This window comes from Carcharodon carcharias, chromosome 7 (genome assembly GCF_017639515.1).
Source record: "Carcharodon carcharias isolate sCarCar2 chromosome 7, sCarCar2.pri, whole genome shotgun sequence".
NCBI lineage: Eukaryota > Metazoa > Chordata > Chondrichthyes > Lamniformes > Lamnidae > Carcharodon > Carcharodon carcharias.
The window spans coordinates 37,386,578-37,408,185 of NC_054473.1; the positions used below are offsets into that span (position 1 = coordinate 37,386,578).

The 21,608-nt window shown below is 41.0% G+C and overlaps 1 protein-coding gene across 1 annotated transcript in view; it reads left to right on the forward strand.

Moving 5' to 3' along the window:
* The window catches only part of cacna2d3a (calcium channel, voltage-dependent, alpha 2/delta subunit 3a), a 1,018,794-nt gene that overhangs the window by 181,729 nt on the left and 815,457 nt on the right, over positions 1-21,608 (forward strand). The window contains exon 3 of the mRNA XM_041191614.1: positions 3,182-3,298. Coding sequence (XP_041047548.1) covers positions 3,182-3,298 — 117 coding nt within the window. The remainder of the gene's footprint in view (positions 1-3,181; positions 3,299-21,608) is intronic.

The following is a 21,608-nucleotide window of genomic DNA, read 5'->3' on the forward strand; positions in this document are numbered from 1 at the left end:
TCAGGATGGGGAGAAGACTTATTTGTCAAGTTGCAGGCTCTTTCATGTAACCTTTGGATTTCTGAAGCATTGAGCTGCAGTGGTTGCAGGCCATGCAGATCCACTTAAATGAGGTGGGAAGTAGCTTTCCTGGCCTGCAGCTGTTCCTGATGTTCCTGTTCTTTGCCAAGGGTCAGATCTGTGCAGGGGGTGCCTTGGACCATGTAAATAAACCTGGAAGGGAATCTTGGCACTCCTGAGCCTGGGCGGGAAGGAACGGTACATTTTGGGTGTTGCTGTTCTTGTCCACCTCAGGGGTAGATGAGACACGGAAATCTGCAGTAAATTACTGGTACCACTTAAATTGAAACTTGAGTGATTTTTAAAAATTTATTCATTCGTGGGATGTGGGCATGGCTGGCTAGTCCCGAATTTATCGCTCATCCCTAATTGCCCTTGAGAAGATGGTGGTGAGCTGCCTTCTTGAACTGCTCCAGTCCATGTACTGGTCAGAGCACCCACAGTGTTATTAGGCAGGGAGATCTAGGATTTTGACTCAGTGACAGTGAAGGAACAGCAATATAGTTCCAGGTCAGGATGGTGTGTGGCTTGGGGGGAACTTGCAGGTGGCGGTGTTCCCATGCACCACCCTTGTCCTTCTAGGTGGTAGAGGTTGTGAGTTTGGAAGGTGCAGTCGAAGGAGTCTTGGTGAGTTGCTGCATTGTATCTTGTAGATGGTACTTACTGCTGCCACTGTGTGTCAGTGGTGGAGGGATTGAATGGTGGAGGTGTAAGTTAAAAGTTACATCAGGCATGGTCTATTTTTATTACATGTGGCAATTATGAAAAGTTGCAGGTTGAAAATAAATTTCTTCTTAGACAAGATACCAAGTATTTGAAATATTTAATAGAAAATTTTAAATGTGGCCTAAGTTTTATTGAATGAAAATTGCCCATTACACTCAACGTATCAGAAATGCTAAATGTCCATCACACTTGTGTCTAAGACAGTCTGATCATGCTGATTTGTTTAATTATTAAAAAGGTAGGAAAAGCTACGAGTTGCAAATCAACAAACATTACAAAGCAAACTAATGAAATTGCTTATTTCTTTTTCAAAGCTACCAATCAGAAGTCATTGGCCACGACTAAATGATTACAATCAAATTGCCCAAACAATTTATCTTCCAATTTCTTCGATCAATCATGTTGTTTTCTCAGCATACAAACTACATTAATAGGGAAAGTGGGACAATGCAGTCTCTTGCAGGGAGCCGCACAGGCATGACAGGTTGTAACCATTCTATGACAGGCACATCTTAAAAGACACAATTTACAATACAAGAATCACAAACTTTAAATAATTTACTAAAACATTTAAACATGTATTATTGTTTGTCCAGTTAACTGTGCTGTGTATTTTCTTAGCCCAACTTGGGGATTTGTTCTTTCTTAGAGAGTGCTTTCCCCTACTGGACCTCCCTACCCAATATATTTTGGTTTACTCTGCAAGTGTTAGCTCAATTCCTTCCCCCTTAAGAGATAAAGCGGTCCTATGTTAATCTCACTTGTTCCTCTCTTCTTTCTTTGGCCCCCTCCAAATATAAGACATTTTCAAAGTATGTTTAGCAACCCTGGCCGGACATATTCTGGGAGATGTTGGCAGAAGTGATGTCACAGAAAGCTGGCCGGTGTAGTGCATGTGGATTCCAAAGGAGTGCACCTCTATGCCTCAGGGAGATTTCTGCGCTCTTTCACGCGCAGAATCCCCCCATGCCTGCACAGGGAGCCCAGCGCTTCTGGACAAGCATCACGATGGGTGGGCTGATTAAGGCCCGCCCACGTTAAATGGCGGTGTGGCCCCAATCGGGGGCGCCAATCAGGTTCGTGCTCGCCCCCACCTGCTCCCGGGCAATCCCCCAACGGGGGATAATTTTTCCTCTGTTTCTTTTGCCATCCTGTTGACTGTTTTTTGAAAATTTTCACGCACTTGAACTTTCTATAACATGTTTAATCTTTGAAACTCTATGCAAAACTGATTTCTTTTTCAAATTTTGGTTCTGTCCTGTTTTTCTGTTCAGCGAGCGGGGGCAGGGCCCGCTCGCCGATGTGTAAAATGATGCAAGGATACATCGGGTGTGCGTCCCAACATCACCCCCACGTCATTTAGATTTTCAGCTCAGCCTGTTAAGGCCATTAAAAAAACTAATGAGCCTAATTGATGGACTTGCCCATCCAACTTTAAGGTTGGCGGGTCGGCTGGGAGCCCCAGCACGAAATGGATAAAGCATGAAACCTCATCCATGGACGAGGTTTCATGAGGGTATTTACATTTTTAAGAAATGTTTCAATATAACTTATGGACATGTCCCAACTCATCTGATGGTATCACATGAGGGGACATGACAGGGAAAATTTTTAAACATGTTTATTAAAAGTTTTAAATTGGAGCTGATCTCCCTGAGGCAGCACTTTGCCTCAAGGAGATCTGTGTGTTCTTCCGCGCGCATGCGCTAAAAAGTGCACTCCCGGCTGAGGGGACCCCCTCCCCAGCTCGCATAGGGAGCGTGTAGTGCTTCCTGGCAGACGTCACATTGCGCGGGCCTTAATTGGCTCACCCGCATAAAATGGCGGTGCCCCCCCCTGGACTGGGGGCGCGATTGGAAGGTATCCCACTGGCGCCCACTCCTGCACTTCCCCCCTGACAGGGGGAAATGTTGCCCCAGGAGTTGATTCTTCATTAGTATTTAGTTCAGTATTATGGCTGAGTTCAGGAAGCTCTATCATGTTAGGTGTTACAAGCGTACTATATTCAAATTTTTTACTCCTTCAAAGGAGGAGTTAACTCATTTATTTTAAATAGGCTAATGCCAACTTTAAAGTAATGAAGAGAAGAATTTGATACAAATATTTCAATGTTTATATATCATTCATCACAGTAATTTCCAGGCTACAGAGTGTACATCAAAGAAAGAAACTGCATACATTTATATATTTCCTTTCACGATTCCAGGATGTACAAATGCATTTCACAACCAATGAATATTTTTGAAGTGGAGTCACTGTTGTAGTCAGGTTGATGTATGAAGGTTAGAAGATGGGTACTGTTCTGTTTAACTAGATACCTTTAATTTACCTGAGAACATGTTAACCAGAATAACGTTAAATGCATAAATTAAACTCTTTATGTCTTTTCTTACAGAAATATAAAGAGCATGAAAAAACAGTCACTGTTCAGGAAATAGATGGTCTCCAGCTTGTCAAAAAACTGGCAAAGGATATGGAACGAATGTTTCGTAATAAAGCTGAAGCAGTAAGAGTAAGTACCTCCATAAGAGAAGTAGAACAATGTTTTTGACAAGGTGCATTGCAACATGACTGTTTGCTTTTCAGTTTACATCCTTTTGATACTTACGATCATGAAAACCTTCAAAGGTAATATTCTGGAACTATGAATTGTTAAATACAACCTTTTCCTCGGTGCATGTGCACACAGAGAATCAGAGAATGGTTACAGCACAGAAGGAGTCTATTTGGCCCATTGTGTCCATGCCAGATATCTACAAGAACAACTCACTTTGTCCCACTTTCCTGACTTTTCCCTGTTGCCTTGCAATTTTTACCAGTCAGATATTATTTCCAATTCCCTGTTGAAAGCCACAAATGATTTTGCCTCCCTCACATTCTCAGCAAGTGCATTATAGATCCTGACCACTCGCTGCATAAAAAATCTTTCCTCATGTCGCCTTGGTTCTTTTGCCAATCATCTTAAATTGGTAACGTCTAGTTCTCAACCCTTCTGCTAATGGAAACATTTTGTCCCAATCTACTCACTGTAATGATTTTGAGCACCACTATTAAATCTCCTCTGAACCTTCTCTTCTTTAAGGAGAACAGCCCTAGCTTCTCCAAACTATCCATGTAACTGAAGTCTTTGGGGCCATTCTTAAACATCTTCTCTGCACCTTTGGCCTTCACATTCTTCCTGAAGGGTTGTGCCTCGAATTCGATACAGCGCTCAAGTTGAAGCTGAACCAGTTTATTATAAAACTTCACCTTAACTTCCTTGCTTTTGTACTCTGTGCCTCTACTTATAAAGTTCAGGATCCAGTACGCCTTAATCATTGCATTTCAAAATCCAGCTGATGACACTTGCTGCACATCTGGTTGTCCAGGACAGTAGAAACTTCCTGGAATTTCCACATGGAATTGGATTTGCATTGAATTGGTTTGAAGTGCCCTGCCATGCCTCTATATGAGACCATTAACTGATTTAACAGAAATAAACTTGAGACTTAAATAAATAACAAGATGCTGCACTGTAGCAGTATACTGTTCACATGATTGATGAGAACCGAATCTGCATCCCGCTGATAAGAATGTAATCCTTCTACTCAGAATTACCCACAAGCTACATCAGACTATGAAAAATATTAATTTTGTAAAGTCATTATTGCACATTCTAACCTAATCAAAATACATATTGCATATAGACTGCTCATGAGACCTGACAGTAAATCCTCTCAGTTTCTAGTACATGAGAACATAAGAAATAGAAACAGGAGTAGACCAATCGGCCCCTCGAGCCTGCTGCACCATTCAATAAGAACATGGCTGATCTTCTTGTGTTTCGATTTCTACATTCCCATCTAACCCTGATAGGTTACCTTACCAAACAGGAATCTATCTACCTCTGCCTTCAAAATATTCGATGACCCCGCCTCCATCGCCTTCTGAGGCAGAGAATTCCAAAGTCACACAACACTCTGAGCAAAAAAAATTCCCCTCATCTCTGTCCTAAGAGGGGAACCCCTAATTTTATAAAAGCGCTCCCTAGTTCTGGATTCACCCACAAGATGAAACAACGTTTCGACTTCTGCCTTGTCAAGGCCATTCAGGATCTTGTATACTTCACTCAGATCACCCCTCACACTTCTAAACTCCAGTGGAAACAAATACAGTCTGTCCAAACTTTCCTCATAAAACAGCCCACTCATTCTAGGTATCAATCCAGTAAACCCCCTAGTGGAGTGAATGAGTGGAAAATTTAAGTGGGAACACATTGCTAGCCCTACTAAATCTATTTATTTTTGTTTAGCATAACTATTTGTAATAATGTCTGTGCCTGTAATTGAAATTGTGCATGCAACTAAAATTGTGTTAGCCCTTCAGCCTTCTGTTGCCTGCCCTATTGAAGTCCTTATCTGAGTACTCCTGCAAGGGCTTTTGTGTGCAATACCACTTTCCAATGAATTATCCTTGCAATATTCTTGCCCGCGCCCTGGCTGTATTACATTCATGTCCAGTGTCTCACCATGTGCAGATCCTGCCTCTAATCTACCTTCTAAGATATGTGCAACGTATCTGAGCTGGTGTCTGCTACTCTGAAACCAAGTGATGGTGTTGTGTCTTCTTCATGCACACCATGGGGCTGAATTTTATGTTGATCAGGCGGGTGTGCACCTGACCCGATCGGGCTTGAAATCACACGAGATGATGTCAAGCGAGCGTCTCAACTTCATCGCGTACTCGCATGATATTTTGCTCGGCAGGCGCGCGCAAAAGTCGGATGTGCGCTCGTTGTCAGTTAAGAGGGAAATTAAGCCCATTAACAGTTACGGTTGGTGGATGGGCAAATAGGCCAGGCAACCTTTACATTTTTCATGAAACCTCGTCCAAGGGTGGGATGAGGTTTCCGTAATGAAATAAAATATAAATAAAAATCTGTGGGCAGCATTTTTATCATCAATATTTTCAGGTGCTTGATTGTGATGCTCATGCATTTCTTTTCTGCTTTTTAAAACTTTATTGGAACATTTTCGGGGCTGCAGCTCCCTGAGGCAGCTCTCAGCCTTTTTGGGAGCTTTCTCTCAGCGCTTGCCCGCGCCCACATTGACGTCATCACCCACTCTCCTCCTGCCCCACCCTGGCAGCGCTGAGCGTTTCAGCACATGCTTCACGCTGGCTGGCCAGCCAGCATGAAATTGCGGCCAGTGGGTGATTGTGGTCGGCGGTCTGTTTCCCAGCTGATCCAAGGTGCGTACCCGCCCGCCGAACTAAAAATACAGGCCCATATCTTCTTGGTGTTCATCCACACTGGCCAGGTTACTGTTCTTGGGGATCTGAAATGAAAATGACATAAGGGTCAGGATGTGACAGGAAGGAAAAACACAGAGGTGAATGCTTACATCATCTGCAGCATGTAAATCAGAAGAGATTATGGGATAAGCAGCAGGTGGGATATGGAAGACAGGATTGGGCATGAGGATACTGTTAGCTCCAAAGGTTTCGACTCTGCTGCTGCCCAAGATCTCAGCAATGGGCAACACCATCTCCTCTGTGGGATTTAGACACACAGTTAGTTCTTGCTGCTTTGGGCTGTGCTTCACTTTATTCTGCAAGAAAAAGGGAATTATGTCAATGAGTCTGTGTAACCTGTTGGGTGTTATGACTGACTATCATGATTGAATAGCTGTCAGTGTGTGAAAGATGTGAGATGTGGTTGTGAGGCTTGTAGAAGTGCAAAGTGTATGGGGATGTGGTGGAACATATGCATTTTAGGTATAAGGCCTGATTGATAGACATTGTAGGTAGGTGAGTGATGGGGGTGTGATGATTTGAGATGGGGCTGAAGCTCCTGGTGAACTTGGTGAGAATGTGTCATTTGAAGATGCAATTACTGATCTTTAACCACTTGTGTGATCTCATTTACCTCCTTGCAGCACTGCATCATGATCCATCATGAGGCATGACTTCTGGCATTAAACTCCAGGGCTATCAGTTCCCACTGTCTTCTCATCATGTCGTTGAAGGGCCTCTTGAGAATACAAGACATCTCTCCTCCTTTCTATTACCTCCTCTAAGACCTTCAGTGCAGCATCTGAGCACCCAGGAGCCCGTTTTCTCCCATGTTGTGCTATTCTTCACTGTTTCTCAGTCAGATTCATTCCGCACAACTGTCAGCACCTATTCCTGCTACAAAGCACCTTCTCTTTAAAAGGTGCAAGCTAGCTTTAGGCAATGCAGCCTGTTGTAAGGGTTGCTTGGTGTTACACTGAGAGGTCTGGAGGCTTGTATGGTTGAACATTAAGTGTTTATTAACAGCTCATAACTATATGCATCTCCAAATTATAGCCCTGCGTGGGCACTGTCTCCGTGCTGGCTTCTCCCAGACTACTACTGTACCCAGTCCATTATCATGTGCTCTTCAAGATTCACTATCATGTGACTTTCTTTGCATCACTATGTCGGTGGTACTGTTTCCCCAGTCCCCCTTACTCTGCCGAACATCCTTATATTACACAGCCTAGCGTTAAGTATTATTTGGAAGTTACGATAATGGGCCCTCTGCTGAAGCATCCAATGAACAGCACTGGCTGCATGAACAGCCAACATGAAGATTATGTGCTGCCTGAAATTCAAACAGCTTCATTGTGCATCATGATCCTTACACCTGTTTTCAGAGGCTACCCTGTTTAGCCCCTGAACAGTACAGAGCATCAAGCTAACTAATGCATTCAGGTAGTGATCCCTGTAGCTTGGGAGTCAAGGGGATGCATCTAATCTTCATGGGGCAGTTGCTAGGGCTACATCTCAGCTACATCAGGTTGTTTCGACCTATGTCAGGGTGATACTTTACAAATGATTTTTAAAGCAACACCTACCTCCTCTGATGGAACTGACAAAAGGGCTCAATTTTAGCCCATTCAAAACTCATCCACTTAAGCAGAGTTAAAATCGAGGCCAGATAAATAGAAAGAGATGTGGCTATGATTAAATAAAGTACAAATTTATTCACATAATTATGAAAAATGTGTTTTTCTGTGCTTATACCTTATATTATTTGATAGGATTTCTTCCTCTTAAAGGAAATCAAAGTGAACCTGAAAACATTTAAGCAAATCAGGCTACTGATATCACCTATACTTTTTTTCTTTAGTGTTGCCTTGAGAAGCTTGTTATGTTATCTGATTTAAGCATTGTAATTAAGTTTAGCTGTTCATATACACTCAGAAACTACAGGATTTCTTTGCCATTTTTACACCCCCTGAGAGAGAAAATTAGGCATTGTCTAAAACCAACTGTCGATTTGCTGTAATTAATTCTCTGTTACTGCCCAAGACCAATTTCAGCTCCAATATGGTTTTTTCAAATTGGTAGTACTTCTAACCCCTTACCACCAGTTACAAATCCCAGCACATTTGTTTCATCATGAATGCTGAGAAACTCACACTACTGAGATGGCGACAAATTAAAGTTTCACACCATTGGACAGGTAACTGTTTAAACATAGAATCACTCCTCTTATTATATCTTGCATTCTCTCCCTCATAATGACAATTATTTTATTCCTTCTCACCACTATTGTTCTGACTTCTATTTTTCAAGACTTTTCTGTCATATTGTTAAATTTTGTGTCAGATTCTCATCATTTATATACTTTCTACATTTTGGGTTCCCTTCGTGGACATCTATCTTTCTCGCTTGTCTTGCTGATTTTTATTTTTCACCAACCTGGCTAACCCTGAAAGCATCTCGAAAAATGTACTGAACATGCCTTGAGTGTGGAGATTTGGTTGAACAAACACAAATTGACTTCTGAGGTTGTCAGCATCAAGCCCTATCACTAAATCCTATCAGCATACTAATATACCAGCAGTGTTAAATGTACACATTTCATACAGTCAGAGATTATAAAAACAAATTGCTTAGTAGGCTAGTCATTTTATCAGAAATTAAAAAAAAATTGGATTGGTGAGTTTTTCTGCCATCAGTAATTGCTCTTTGTGCATCAGGAGAAATTGCACACTGGTTTCTAATTCATTTTAAATACATGAAAAAACATGTATTCATTGTGAAAATCATTTTTAGTCATAGTTGGCATTTTATTGTAATGCTACTTAGTGACTATTAAAGAAAATTAAACAATGGCATTATGACTAAGTGGATTGAAAATAAGCTTGGTAATAGAAAGCAAAAAACTATAGGAGGACAAGGCTTTTTGGAAGCAGTAACAAATGGAATCCATGGATATCTATTCAGGAAACCTTGGTGTCTTCTTGTTCACAATATTCCAAAATAATATGTATTTTTTTTGGAAAACTGGAAGGTTTGCTGATAACATTTATTTGTGTGTTAAAGGGAAGTTGATACTATTGAAAGATTATCAGGAGAAAATAAGTTGATGCAAAGGAATGCAGATAGAATTTAATGTGGATTAACGTAAATTCATGAGCACCAGAATAGAAAACATGAATTATGTGTACATAGTGAATAGAAATTCAAAATCACAGGTAGAAGATGAAAATGCTTTAGTTGTGACTGATGATTAGCTGAAAATGTTGAGAATTTTATAATCACATTTCTTCAAAGTCTGTATATATGATTATTCAGGAGAAGTTGTAATATTTTAAAATGTAAACTTATTTATGCAGGTAAATTATGAAGAAACAAAACACAACAATAAGCATTACAAATGTATGATGTAAAATCTTATTTTCTCATACAAAATTACAATATAATAATTCAAAAGAATTATTATTTGCACATGTAACTAGGATCATAAGTAGATCCAATTTACAAAGTCTAGGAAGTGTGGTTATCTCAATTTTAAATAAACGCAAATTGATGTAAAAATGTTGTATGCAGAAAGCCTTTTATTCAGAACAGCCTTTTGACTGCTTTTCCTACGACATGGATGCTCATTATTGTTTTTGAATGAAAAGTAATTGCTATTGTACAGTAATTCAATTCCAGTACATACACGCTTCAGTTCACTGATGTGCTATGGATGTATTGGTCGAAGAATTTTGTCATGAAACCTCAGTGTGAGATAGTCACATCCTATTACTTTTTGCTTTAGTAGTGCTGCTTTGCAGTACTATTTGCTTTAATGTAAAGTTTTTTCCATTGATTTAATGTTTTCTTGGTATTATGAAAGGACTTTACTGGGGTTTTTAATACTGTGCTGCAGTAGCCAACCATCAAATGAAATTATATTTCTTGAAACTTAACACTCAAGTAGGAGGGAGATCTATTGGCATAAAATTTACCTTCCTTCCCTATAAGTAATGATTGATATTGATGAGTGATTCTATATTAGAGTCAATAGTCAAATATATATTTAGTTAGGTACAAAAGTGGTGAACATAGCCATCCTACAAAGAACATTGTTATGTTGATATATATGAGGAAACATGCTACTATTATGTATTTTATAATTTAAAATAAATATTGTTGATTAGATAAGTGATGCTCGGGGACAATTCAAACAATTGCTTCAGACATATTAATAAAAGACATTTTTAGTTATCAAAAAGTATGTATTATAATAGGAATTTCTACACCTTACAGTTTTATTTTGTAACAAATCAGATTCTTGTAATTATTGTTTTTTTAAAAAAAGGAAATTTTCTACTGCTATGTACTCGTAGAAAATTCAGGGTATATTCATTGATCCTAAAGTGCACAGAATTGTTGTCCAGTGTTACTGCAGCGGTAACGCAGGAGGTTATATACACTGAAGGAATGAAAAACATGTAAATGAGGTAGAGCTTCATCCCCCTTCTGTGTTCTTCATGGTTTGCTCCTGAGATGCAACATTCTCTCTGATGCGCTTCCCAAAATGACTACTTATCTTTTAGAACTGAATACTTCAAAGATGTATACATCTAGCTGCTTAGATAATGTGAGTTACAATTATCAATTAATATTTTTTAGTTTGCTTTTGCTGCATTGAGTTAGATCCATTTTTTTACACATAGAAGTTCCATTCTATATTTGCAATTTTGTGGTCACCTACTGCTGATCGCAATGGTCTCTGCTGGTAAAAAGGGTATTGTCTGTAAGGAGGTGTGTCTGCCTCATGGTGGTCTGACATGATTTGCCCTTATCCAAGTTGGTAGGTATACAGATACCATGGGCATGTCTGCAAAATAATCACTTCAATTTAAGCATCTCCTTCCATCCCCCACATAATGAAGGCACTTTTCTTCCTGGCGAGCTATATTTTTAAAGCTGTTGGTTAGCTTTTGTTAGATTTCTAGTTAACATGTACAAACGAAAACAAATCTAAAAGGCAACCAACCACTTCAATGAAAATTCAATCCAGCCTAAATATTGATGAATGAGACAATATTGTTACAATTAAGAATCATTGGCTCAGATTTTTCTGGGGTCTCTGTGGTCCTTCCAAAATGGTGGGCGGGATCTAGATTTGGAAGTCCCACCCTCATTTCCAACAGATCCCATTTTCACCAGTAGGTGAAAGGGGTTGTGGCATGACTCACTCATGAAGGAAACCCAAACTCAGCCGAGCCATTTGAGCTCAGTGCTGTTTACATGGATGGGGCATGGGGAGTAAGAGGCGTGAGGGCTAAAGGGTCTAAAATATGAGCAAACAACTGGAACAAAGTCCCAGAGAACAGAGGTGGACCATTTAAACAGTCTGCCTCAGCACTTGGCAACACTTGTGGTCGCCCAATCCATGGCCTGGGGTGATGAGCCCGATTTCATCTTGTACCCGCTCTCCCGGAACTAAGAACCCTTCATTCAGGCTGTTTTCTCTCAGGGCGGGTGTGTCAAGCTGTGAAATTTCTCAACTCATGCTGCAGCCTCAGGAGTGAAAATCTGGGCCCTCGAGTCATGGAGTTACTTACACCACAGAAGGAGGCCATTTGGCCCACTGAGTCCATGCCAGCTCTCTATGGAGCAACCCAGTCAGTCCCACTCCTCAACTTGATCTTCTTAGCCCTGCAGCTTTATTTCCTTCAAATGCCTGCCCAATTTCCTTTTGAAAACATTGATTGTTTCTGCTTCCAACACGCTCATGGGCCATGAGTTCCAGGTCATTATGACTCACTGTGCAAAAAGGTTCTTCCTCACATTCCCCCTGCACCTCCTGCCCAAAATCTTAAATGTGTGTCCATTAGTCCTTGTATCATCTTTGTTTACCTTATCTAAGCTCGTCATATTCTTCTATCAAATCTCTACCAAATCTCGCTTTATCCTCTTTTGCTCCAAGTAGAACTACCTGAGCCTTTCCAACCTAACATTATAACTGAATGCTGCACCCCCCACCCCCCGCCCGTCCACCCGCCCGCCCCTATCCCTGGAACCATTCTGGTAAATCTCCTCTGCATCCTCTCAAGGACCTTCACATCTTTCATAAAGTGCCAGTGACGAGAACAGGATGCAATCCTCTAGTTAGGGCCTAACCAAAGCTTTATAAAGACTCAGCATAACTTCCCTATTTTTTTTACTTAATGCCTCTATATATGAAGCCCAAGTTCCCACATGCTTTGCTAGCCACCATCGTAATACATCCTGAAACCTTCAGACATGCATGTATATGCACCCCCATGTCCCTCTGTTCTTGCACACTCTATTTAAAGTGGTGCCATGAAGTCTACATTGCCTCTCCCCATCCCTTCTGTCAAAATACATCACCTCATACTTCTGTATATTAAATTCCACCTGCCACTTGCCTGCCCATTCTGCTAGCCTGTCTATGTCCTGTTGCAGGCATTTTGCATCCCCATTGGTTACCGCTCCTCATCATCAGCAAATTTTGAAATTTTGCTCTCTATTCCAAGATCCAAGTTATTTAAATAACAAAAAGAGCAGTGGTCCTAGCACTGTCCCTTGGGGAACACTACTGTTTACCATCCGCCAGTCCAAAAAAATAACCATCCACCATGACTTGCTACTTTCTCTACTTAAGCTAATTTTTAAACTCCAATTGGGCACTGACCCTCCTATTCCATACACCTCAATTTTACTAATCAGCCTTTTCTTTAAGGTCATAGAGACAACATCCACTGCATTCCCTTCATCAATCTTCTCTGTTATTTCATCAAAAATTCAATTAGATTAGTTGACCCATTTGCAAATCTGTGCTGGCTCTCCTTAATTAACTCAAACCTCTCAAAGTCCCTGTTGATGTTTTTTTCCCCTTATTAAGGTTTCTAAAACCTTATACACTGATGTTAGACTAACTGGCCTATGGTTGCTAGGGCTGACCTTACACCTTTTCTTGAATAAGGATGTCATATTTGCCCCTCTCCAATCCTCTGGCACCTCCCCCATACCTAGGGAAGATTGAAAGATTAAGGCAAGCTCTCACACTAGCTCCACCCCCATTTCCTTTTGCAACCTGGGATGCAAGCCATCGAGAACAAGGGCAGGATCTTCCCCCCATGGCGGGGAGGGGGGGTGTGCGGGAGCGGGCACGAGCGGGCGGGCTCCTGATCGGTGCCCCCAATTGGGGGCACACTGCCATTTTACATGGGTGGGCCAATTAAGGCCCGCCCTGCATAACGTCTGCCAGGAAGTACTATAGAGATTTCAAAATAGTCTTTTGAGTCATGAGACCTTCTTTCTCCACAATGATTTCAAAAGGGATATTTATCTAGTGTCTGGGACTGGCTTTGGTTTCAGAACTGATTATGTCTCAGCCATTAGCTTTTGAAAGAGTTACCATCCATGTTGAGGATTTTGTGATAGGGAGTTATTGTCTGGGCAGGCCCTCTGACTCTGCAAGAGGTGTAAGTTTATCCATTGTTTCCTCTATAATCCTCTTTTGAAATGGACCTAAACAGTTCCAGGTGTGTGATAGGTCTGCTACCAACTCTGAGCAAAAATGGATTTCAATCTGCGAGCGCCCTGGTTTCGTGATTATAATGTCCTTACAATAGGGTGTGAAATTCCACAATAATGAGTGGAGGATTTTTTGTTCTTGTAACTTATATTGGAAGCGTTGAGCACAAAGGGCCAATCCTGTGGTCATGTGACTTTTATCAGCCATCTTGTTGGGTTCAGCAGAAAGCCCATTTTAAAAATAGGCAAGAAAATAATAAAGTCTGATGTACACAGTTTTGATTTCCTTCATATCTTATTGACATAACAATTGCCTCCTCTATCTCTGCTTCTACCAATATTTTGTCAGATTCCTCTTCCTTAGTAAACACTGATACAAAGAACTCATTGGCCGGAATTTTACAGCCCCGTCACAGCAGGGACGGTACCACAAAATGTAGTGAGCCATTCTAAACTCCATTGACTTCAGCAGAAACATAAAATCCTGCTGCTGTAAAATTCCACCAATTAAGCACACCAGCCTTGTCCTGCACCTCTAAGCATATATCACCTTCTTTGTTCCTAATAAGACTCATTCCACCTCTTACTACCCACTTACTATTTACATGTTGGTAGAAGATTTTTGTGTTCCCTTTTACGTTCACTGCCATTCTTTTTTCAAACTCTCTCTTTCCCAGTCTTATTTTCCTCTTCATCTTCCCTCTTAGCCTATTGTATTTGACCTGGTTTTCACTTGAAGAACTCACCCGCGCATGCATCATACGTCTTTTTTTTTGTTTCTTCATAATCTCTAATTCCCTTGTCATGGCAGGAGCCCTGTTTTTGGTTCCCTTACATTTCACCCTTGTTGGAATGTACTTAGCCTGTATGTGAAGCATCTCTTCCTTTAAAGACCATCAATTGTTCCATGATAGTTTTTGCTGTCAGTCTCAGGTTCTAGTTTATCCAGGCTAGATCCCTTATCATCACATTGAAATTAGCTCTCTTCCAATTTAGAAGTTTTATATTAGATTGTTCCTTGCTCTTACCTATTATCAATTTTCTCCATGACTAATCTAAACCTTAAAATATCACTCTTGCCCAAATGTTCCTCCACTGACACTTGGCCCACTCCATTCCCCAGCACCTGATCCAGCAATGCCTGCTTCCTAGTTGGGCTGAGAATATAATGATCAAGGAAGTTTTCCTCCCCCACCCCCCCCTTTCCTTTAACATGACCCCAATCGATAATTGGAAAATGAAAGTCCCCCAGTATCACAACTCTAGTTCTTACACATCTCTGTGATTTCCCTGCAGATTTGTTCCTTTATCTCACTCTCTCTCTTTTTTTGGAGGCCTATAAAATACCCAAAGTAGTGTAATATCACCTTTTTTGCTTCTCAACTCTAAACAAATGGACTGTATCCTTGATCCCTCAAGGGCATCCCCTCTATCCACACTACAATGTCTTCCCTAATCAGTACTACCTCCCTTTTTCCCTTCTCTATATTTTCTGAATACTTTACATCCTTGTATATTAAGTGTCCAGTCTTCATCAGTTTTAAGCCACATTTCTGTTATTTCCACTACATTATATTCTCAAACTTCGATTTGTGCTTGTAGTTTACCAGCTTATTCGCCATACTTTGTGCATTTACGTATATGCATTGTAGTCTTGACTTTGCATTTCTCATAGTCCTTCTTAGCCTGCTCCTATTTAATATGGTACTACTTCCTTCTCTAATACTGACCAACACTCTCAATTTAAGCACCTTATTCTTTTCTACTTCTATATGCTGGTTCCCATCCCCATGTCAATTTAGCTTAAACCCTCCCCAGCCACACTAGTGAACCTCCCCGTGGGGACATTGGTTCCCAGTACTGTTTAGGGACAACCCTTTCTTTTTGAATAGGCGCCTCCATACCCCAGAATTGATTCCAACCCCCGAAGAATCTGAAACCCTCGCTCCTGCACCATGCCTTATGCCACACAAAGATCCTCCATATCTTCCTATGTCTACCCATGCTAATGCCCAACACTAGGATTAATGCAGGGATTACTACCCTTGAGGTCCTACTTCTCAACTTCCTCCCTAGCTCTTGAAAACATAACCATAGAACCTCAATACCTGCCATCTCTGTGTAGTTGGTACCAGTGTGTACCACAGCTTCTGGCTGAATCCCTTACCCTCCAAAATATTCTGCACCCTTTCCGTGATGTCCTTTACCCTGGCACCAGGCAACACACCATGTGGCTCTCATGCAGGGGAGACAGTGGCATAGTGGTAACGTCACTAGTAGTCTAGAGCCCCAGCCAAATGCCCTGGGAACATGGGTTCAAATCTCGCCACAGCAGCTGATTAGTTTAAATTCAACTAATAAAATATCTGGAACTGAAAGCTAGTCTCAGTGATGGTGACCATGAAGATATTGTCAATTGTTGTAAAAGCTCATCTGGTTCGCTAATGTCCTTTGGGGAAGGAAATTGGCCAACTTTACCAGGCCTGGCCTACATGTGATTCCAGACCCACAACGAAGTGGTTGACTCTTAGCTGCCCTCTAACATGGCCAAGGAAGCTACTCAGTTCAAAGGCAATTTAGGAATGGGCAACAAATTCTGGCCTTGTCAGCGACACCCACATCTCATGAATGAGTAACTTTAAAAAAAACCTTACGTTGACAGTTACAGAAATGCTCATCTATCCCCTTAACTATGAATCTCTTTTAACAATTGCATTTCTACACTTTGCTGTTCCCTCCTGTTCAGTCCCTTGCCCATTGGTGGCATGGTCTGGGCTAGACTCCTTCAGGGTATTGTCACTTCCAGCAGTCTCTGATACTGAATATCTGTTTGAGAGTGGTACACACCCCAAAGACTCCTATACTACCAGCCTCTACCTACTCTTCTGGGTGGCCACCCACCTATTATTCTAATCTCTTACTGCTCCCTCTCAGATTCACTCCCTTATTCTCTTGCCAATCTTGTGAGCTAGTCCAGAACCAGGGGCCATAAATATAAGATGCTCACTAATGAATCCAATAGGGTACTCAGGAGAAACTTACTTAACCAGATGGTGCTTAGAAAGTGGAACTCACTATCACAAGGAATAATTGAGGGAAAATGCATAGGTGCATTCAAGGGGAAGCTAAATAAGCTTAAGGGGGAGAAAAGAATAGAAGGATATGTTGATGGCCTTAGATGAAGAGGGGTGGGAGGATGCTAATGTGGACCACATATGGGCCTGTTGGGATGAATGGCCTGTTTCTGTGCTGCAATTGCTCAGTAACACTTTGCAATACTTGTTTTTAATAAACTGGTCCACAAAATCCCATGCATGCCATTATCCTCCAACTGGTCATGCATATCTATCCATTCAGCCCCGGATCCAGAATGAAAAATGTATTCCAGGATAAATGAAACCTTTGCAAAAATTTGAAAATTAGCAATGATCATTTACTCTTAAAAGTGCTGATGTTTAATACTGTGGTGCTTTCCCTTTGTTATTATGAGATCTAGATCCGAAGCTGTTCAGAGGGGCTACATATTGGCCCCTCTCACCAGCAACACCTATTTCCTTAATGCTATCTCTTGCTGGTTATACTTTCACCTGGATACTTCCCTCCGGATCACTCTCCAGATTCCCTGAGGTGGATATCTCTGAGGTGGTTCTTGTAAAAGATTGATCTTATGACTGCTCCTGGTGTCAATTGTTGGCAGTGTCGAATGCAGTGAATTACTACTATGTCATCTTCCTCTGGCACACCTAATAACCCAATAGAAAAAGAGAGATTAAAATGGTTTCCTGTGATAGTTTCCTCAGGAGCCTTGCACATTTTCATGATATAATTTATTGACAGTTAATGAAGGGTACTATGTACTTTCAATGCTACCTGGCCAGCCTTCTATTGCTTGTCTTCTTCCAAAAAAAACAAAGGCACAGAAGAATTCCCAATGGAAAAACACATTGTGAGAAATGGTGAAGGAGAAATAGCAGCAACCTACCCAGTAACACTGAGGCAGCTGTTAAAGTAGTTAGCATAAAAAAAACAAGAATAAGCTGAATGTTGGGCTCTTTAAATTCTCTTCCACTTTTTGTTGAACATCTACAAACCAAGCCACCCATTAATACAGCCAAGAATAAGAATCAGCAGAATTGATTAAAAAAACAATTGATGCCATGATGTCATATTTATGTGGAAATTCCCAAAAATGAGCAGCTTCTTCCTTTGACCCCTGAAAACAGCTATGATGGGAAATTTGACAGGAGAAAAGGAAATGGATGAAGATATGGCATCACAAAATCCCACTCAATTTTCTGATCAGATCCATTCAACTTACACTCGTAAGTTAGCTGAATCTGATCAAGAAATCCATAGTTAGCTCTTCATTAGTATAAAATGCTAAATCTCTGTTGACCACTTCAGTAAACCATTGTTATAAGTCATTTTTTTGACAGCCAGCTAAATTGTAGACCGTATATAGATATAGTTACAGATACCTTTAATTTGCTTCATCTGTTCTATGTAAGACTTACCCCATTGCTGTTGGTGTAGCACTCACAACACATTTGATTAGCTGTAGTTTTATTTTTGACTAAAATAGGAACCATTTGACCACAGATCTTTTTGAACTTCAATTGTGCTCTTCTCTACTTTCATGATTAATTTTTTTGTTTTTCTCTGTTAAATCCAATTACTTCAATATATATAATTCAGTAATCTGACTTTTTTAAACTTCTTGTTCCAATTTAACTTAACCACTTTCATGCTAGCATCATGATCATTGGTTTGGACTGTGTTTCTGCAAATGACATTTATATTTTTCTGTGCAGTTTTCTGTGGATGTTCCCGGGATCACCATGACATGATCTGATGTCACCTGTACCTTCTCTAGTAAAGCATTTGGTGGCAATATTTTAAAGAAAATTCAGTTGGTTGATCCAGTGTCTCAATGACATGGCATGTTGATAATCTGCCAGAACCGCTGCTGTTCAGGTACTGTGTATGCTTGTGCATCAGCTGACCCATGCATGATTATCTGAGGTCAAATCAACTGAAGCTTTAATTGTTGCTGTTAGCATATTGCTTACTGCACAATGTGAGAGTGCTGACTTTGTGATGTTACATCCAAATAAACACTCAAATTTGGTGTGGTAATAACTAACTGCTTTTATTTCCTAGATCCACTATAATATTCCATCAAAACTAACAAAAGCAACATGAGAAACCTTGCAGTGTAATTACTATAATCTGCTGACTCACATCAGGGGGCCACCTAGTGTTCTGTTAACAATATGCAAGTTCCATGCATATCACATGTGAGGGGAAACGGGTTAAACTGACATTTCCGCTCAAGACCACATGTTGGGCACCTTGGATGATTGTTGGTGCTTCAATGCGGCTCTGAAAAGCATCCTATGTAATTTTTAAAATTTACTTTGAACCTGTAAAGTTCCTGCAATTGTAAATGTATCTTTATCCACTTATAGCCATAGAATGTTTGCAGCACAGAAAATGGCTATTCAGTCTGTCATGACCATGCAGGCTCTCTAAAAAACTAATTCAGCTAGCCCCACTCCTCTGCTCTTTCCCTGTTGCTCTGCAATGTTTTTCCCTTCAGATAGTTATCTAATTCCCTTTTGAATGCCTCAACTTAAACTGCCTCAACCACACTGTTAGGCAATGCATTCAGATCCCAGCCACAAGCTATGTAAAAAGCTTTCCTCATGTTAAGCACCTTAAATCAGTGTCCTTTGGTTCTCGATCCTTCTGCCAATGGGAACAGTTTCTCCCTATCTACTGTGTCCAGACCCTTCATGATTTTGAAGATCTCTATCAAATCCCCTCTCAAAGTTCTCTTCTCTAAGGAGAACAACTCCAGCTTCTCCAATCAATCCAGGTAACTGACATTGCTCATCCCTAGAACCATTCTCGTAAATCTTTTTTGCGCCCTCTCTAATGCCTTCACATTGTTCCTAAACTGTGGTGCACAGAATTAGGCACAATACTGCAGTTGAGGCCAAATCAGTGTTTTATTGAAGTTCACCAGAACTTTGTTGAGTTTGTACTCAATGCCCCTATAAATAAAACTTACACCATGGGAGCATAAGAAATAGGAGCAGGAGTAGGCCATTTGGCCCCTTAAGCCTACCCCACCATTCAATAAGATCATGGCTGATCTGCTCCAGGCCTCAACTCCTCTGTCGTGCCAGCTTCTCATAGCCCTCAAATCCCCAATATTTCAAAAATCTATCTACCACCTCTTTAAATACTTTCAGTGATCTAGCCTCCACAGCTCTCGGGTAGAGAATTTTAGACATTCACTGGCCTCTGAGGGAAGAAATTCCTTCACATCTCAGTTTTAAATGAGTGTCCCTTTATTCTGCAACTATGTCCCCTAGTTCAAGATTCCCCCACTAGTGGAAACATCTTCTCAACATCTAACCTGTCGAGCCCCCTCAGAATCTTGTACGTTTCAATAAGATCACCCCTCATTCTACTAAACTCTAATGAATAAAGGCCTAACCTGTTTAGACATTCTTGATAAGTCAACCCTTTCATCCCAGGAATCAGCTTTGTGAATCTCTTTTGAACTGCCTCCAATGCCAGTATATCCTTTCTTAAATACAGGGCCCAAAACTGTACACAATACTCCAGATGCGGAGTATTATTTATTATTTAGTATTTATTATTGTTTAGCACCCCATAAACCTTATTTACCACTTTCTCAACTTGCCCTGCCATCTTCAACGATTTATGCACATATAGCCACTGTTCCCTGTCCTTCTGCATGCTCTTTCGAATTGTACCCTTTTATTGCCTTTCCTTGCTCTTCCTACAAAAATGAAAGCAAGAAATAATGACTTGCATTTATATAGAACTTTTCACAACCACTGGACATCTCAAAGCACTTTTCAGCCAATGAACTACTTTTTCAACTATAGTCACTGTTATAATGTAGAAAACACGAGGGTCGATTTTAGAGGAAGGTTTATCACTCACCCCGCCCCCACCCTTGGTTACAAAAGTCAGTCACAAACTGACCAACTTTAAAAAAAGGCCACCCTGCAGTGATAACACACTGCTGGTGGTTTATATAAGGAAAGAGTGGTACTCCCGCTCTTCAGTGGGAAGAAGTCCCTCCCTCAAAAACTGCAGCTCTAGCAGTCCAGCAGCCCCAGAACTCAGTAGCGGGTGCTACTGGGACTGCAGGCAGTTCCACATTAAAGAGAACAATGGATCCTGGACCAAGGGAAGTTGGGCCTTTTTGGATGGGGAAGGATTGGACACCCTAGGAAGAGGGTTTCAGAAGCCAGATGGGGAGGCACAAAGTGGGGTATCATCTTGGGGAGGGACATGCCCCCGATGTACACAGGGCACGCCCCTCACAAAGGATGTACCCCCTTCTTTCCCACTTTTTCACCTAGATGGTGAAAAGGCAGACTGTCCACTTTTGCCCGCCTCCCCAAGCCAATCACATTATGGTATGGGAGGCTTGTTAACAAGCCCAATTGCCCCTTAATGATTTTTTTAAAATGGTATTGGGCTGCCGATTTCAGCAGCCGCACACCTACCATGTTGACATCAGGTTTGTGACCCGATGTCATCATGCCAGATTTTACATGTGTGGAACAGCAACAGTCCCAATTTGCAAATGTAAAATCCCGACTGTGGAAACCGATTTGTGCAAAGCCAATTCTCACAAACAGCAATGTGTTAATGACCTGATAATCTATTTTTTTGTATGACGTTGATTCATGGTTAAGTATTAAACAGGACATGAGGGATAACTCCCCTGCCTTTCTTCAGTGCCATGGGATCTTTTACATCCATCTGAGCAAGCTTTTGAGGCTTTGGTTTAATAAAATTTCATCTACCATGAGTCTACCCATCCCACCAGCCTTTCTATGCCCTCTTGAACTTTATCACTATCCTCTTCACAGTTCACAATACTTTCGTGTCATCTGCAAATTTTGAAATTATGCCCTGTACACCCAAGTTTAGGTAATTAATATAGATCAAGAAAAGCAGTGGTCCTAGTACTGACCACTAGG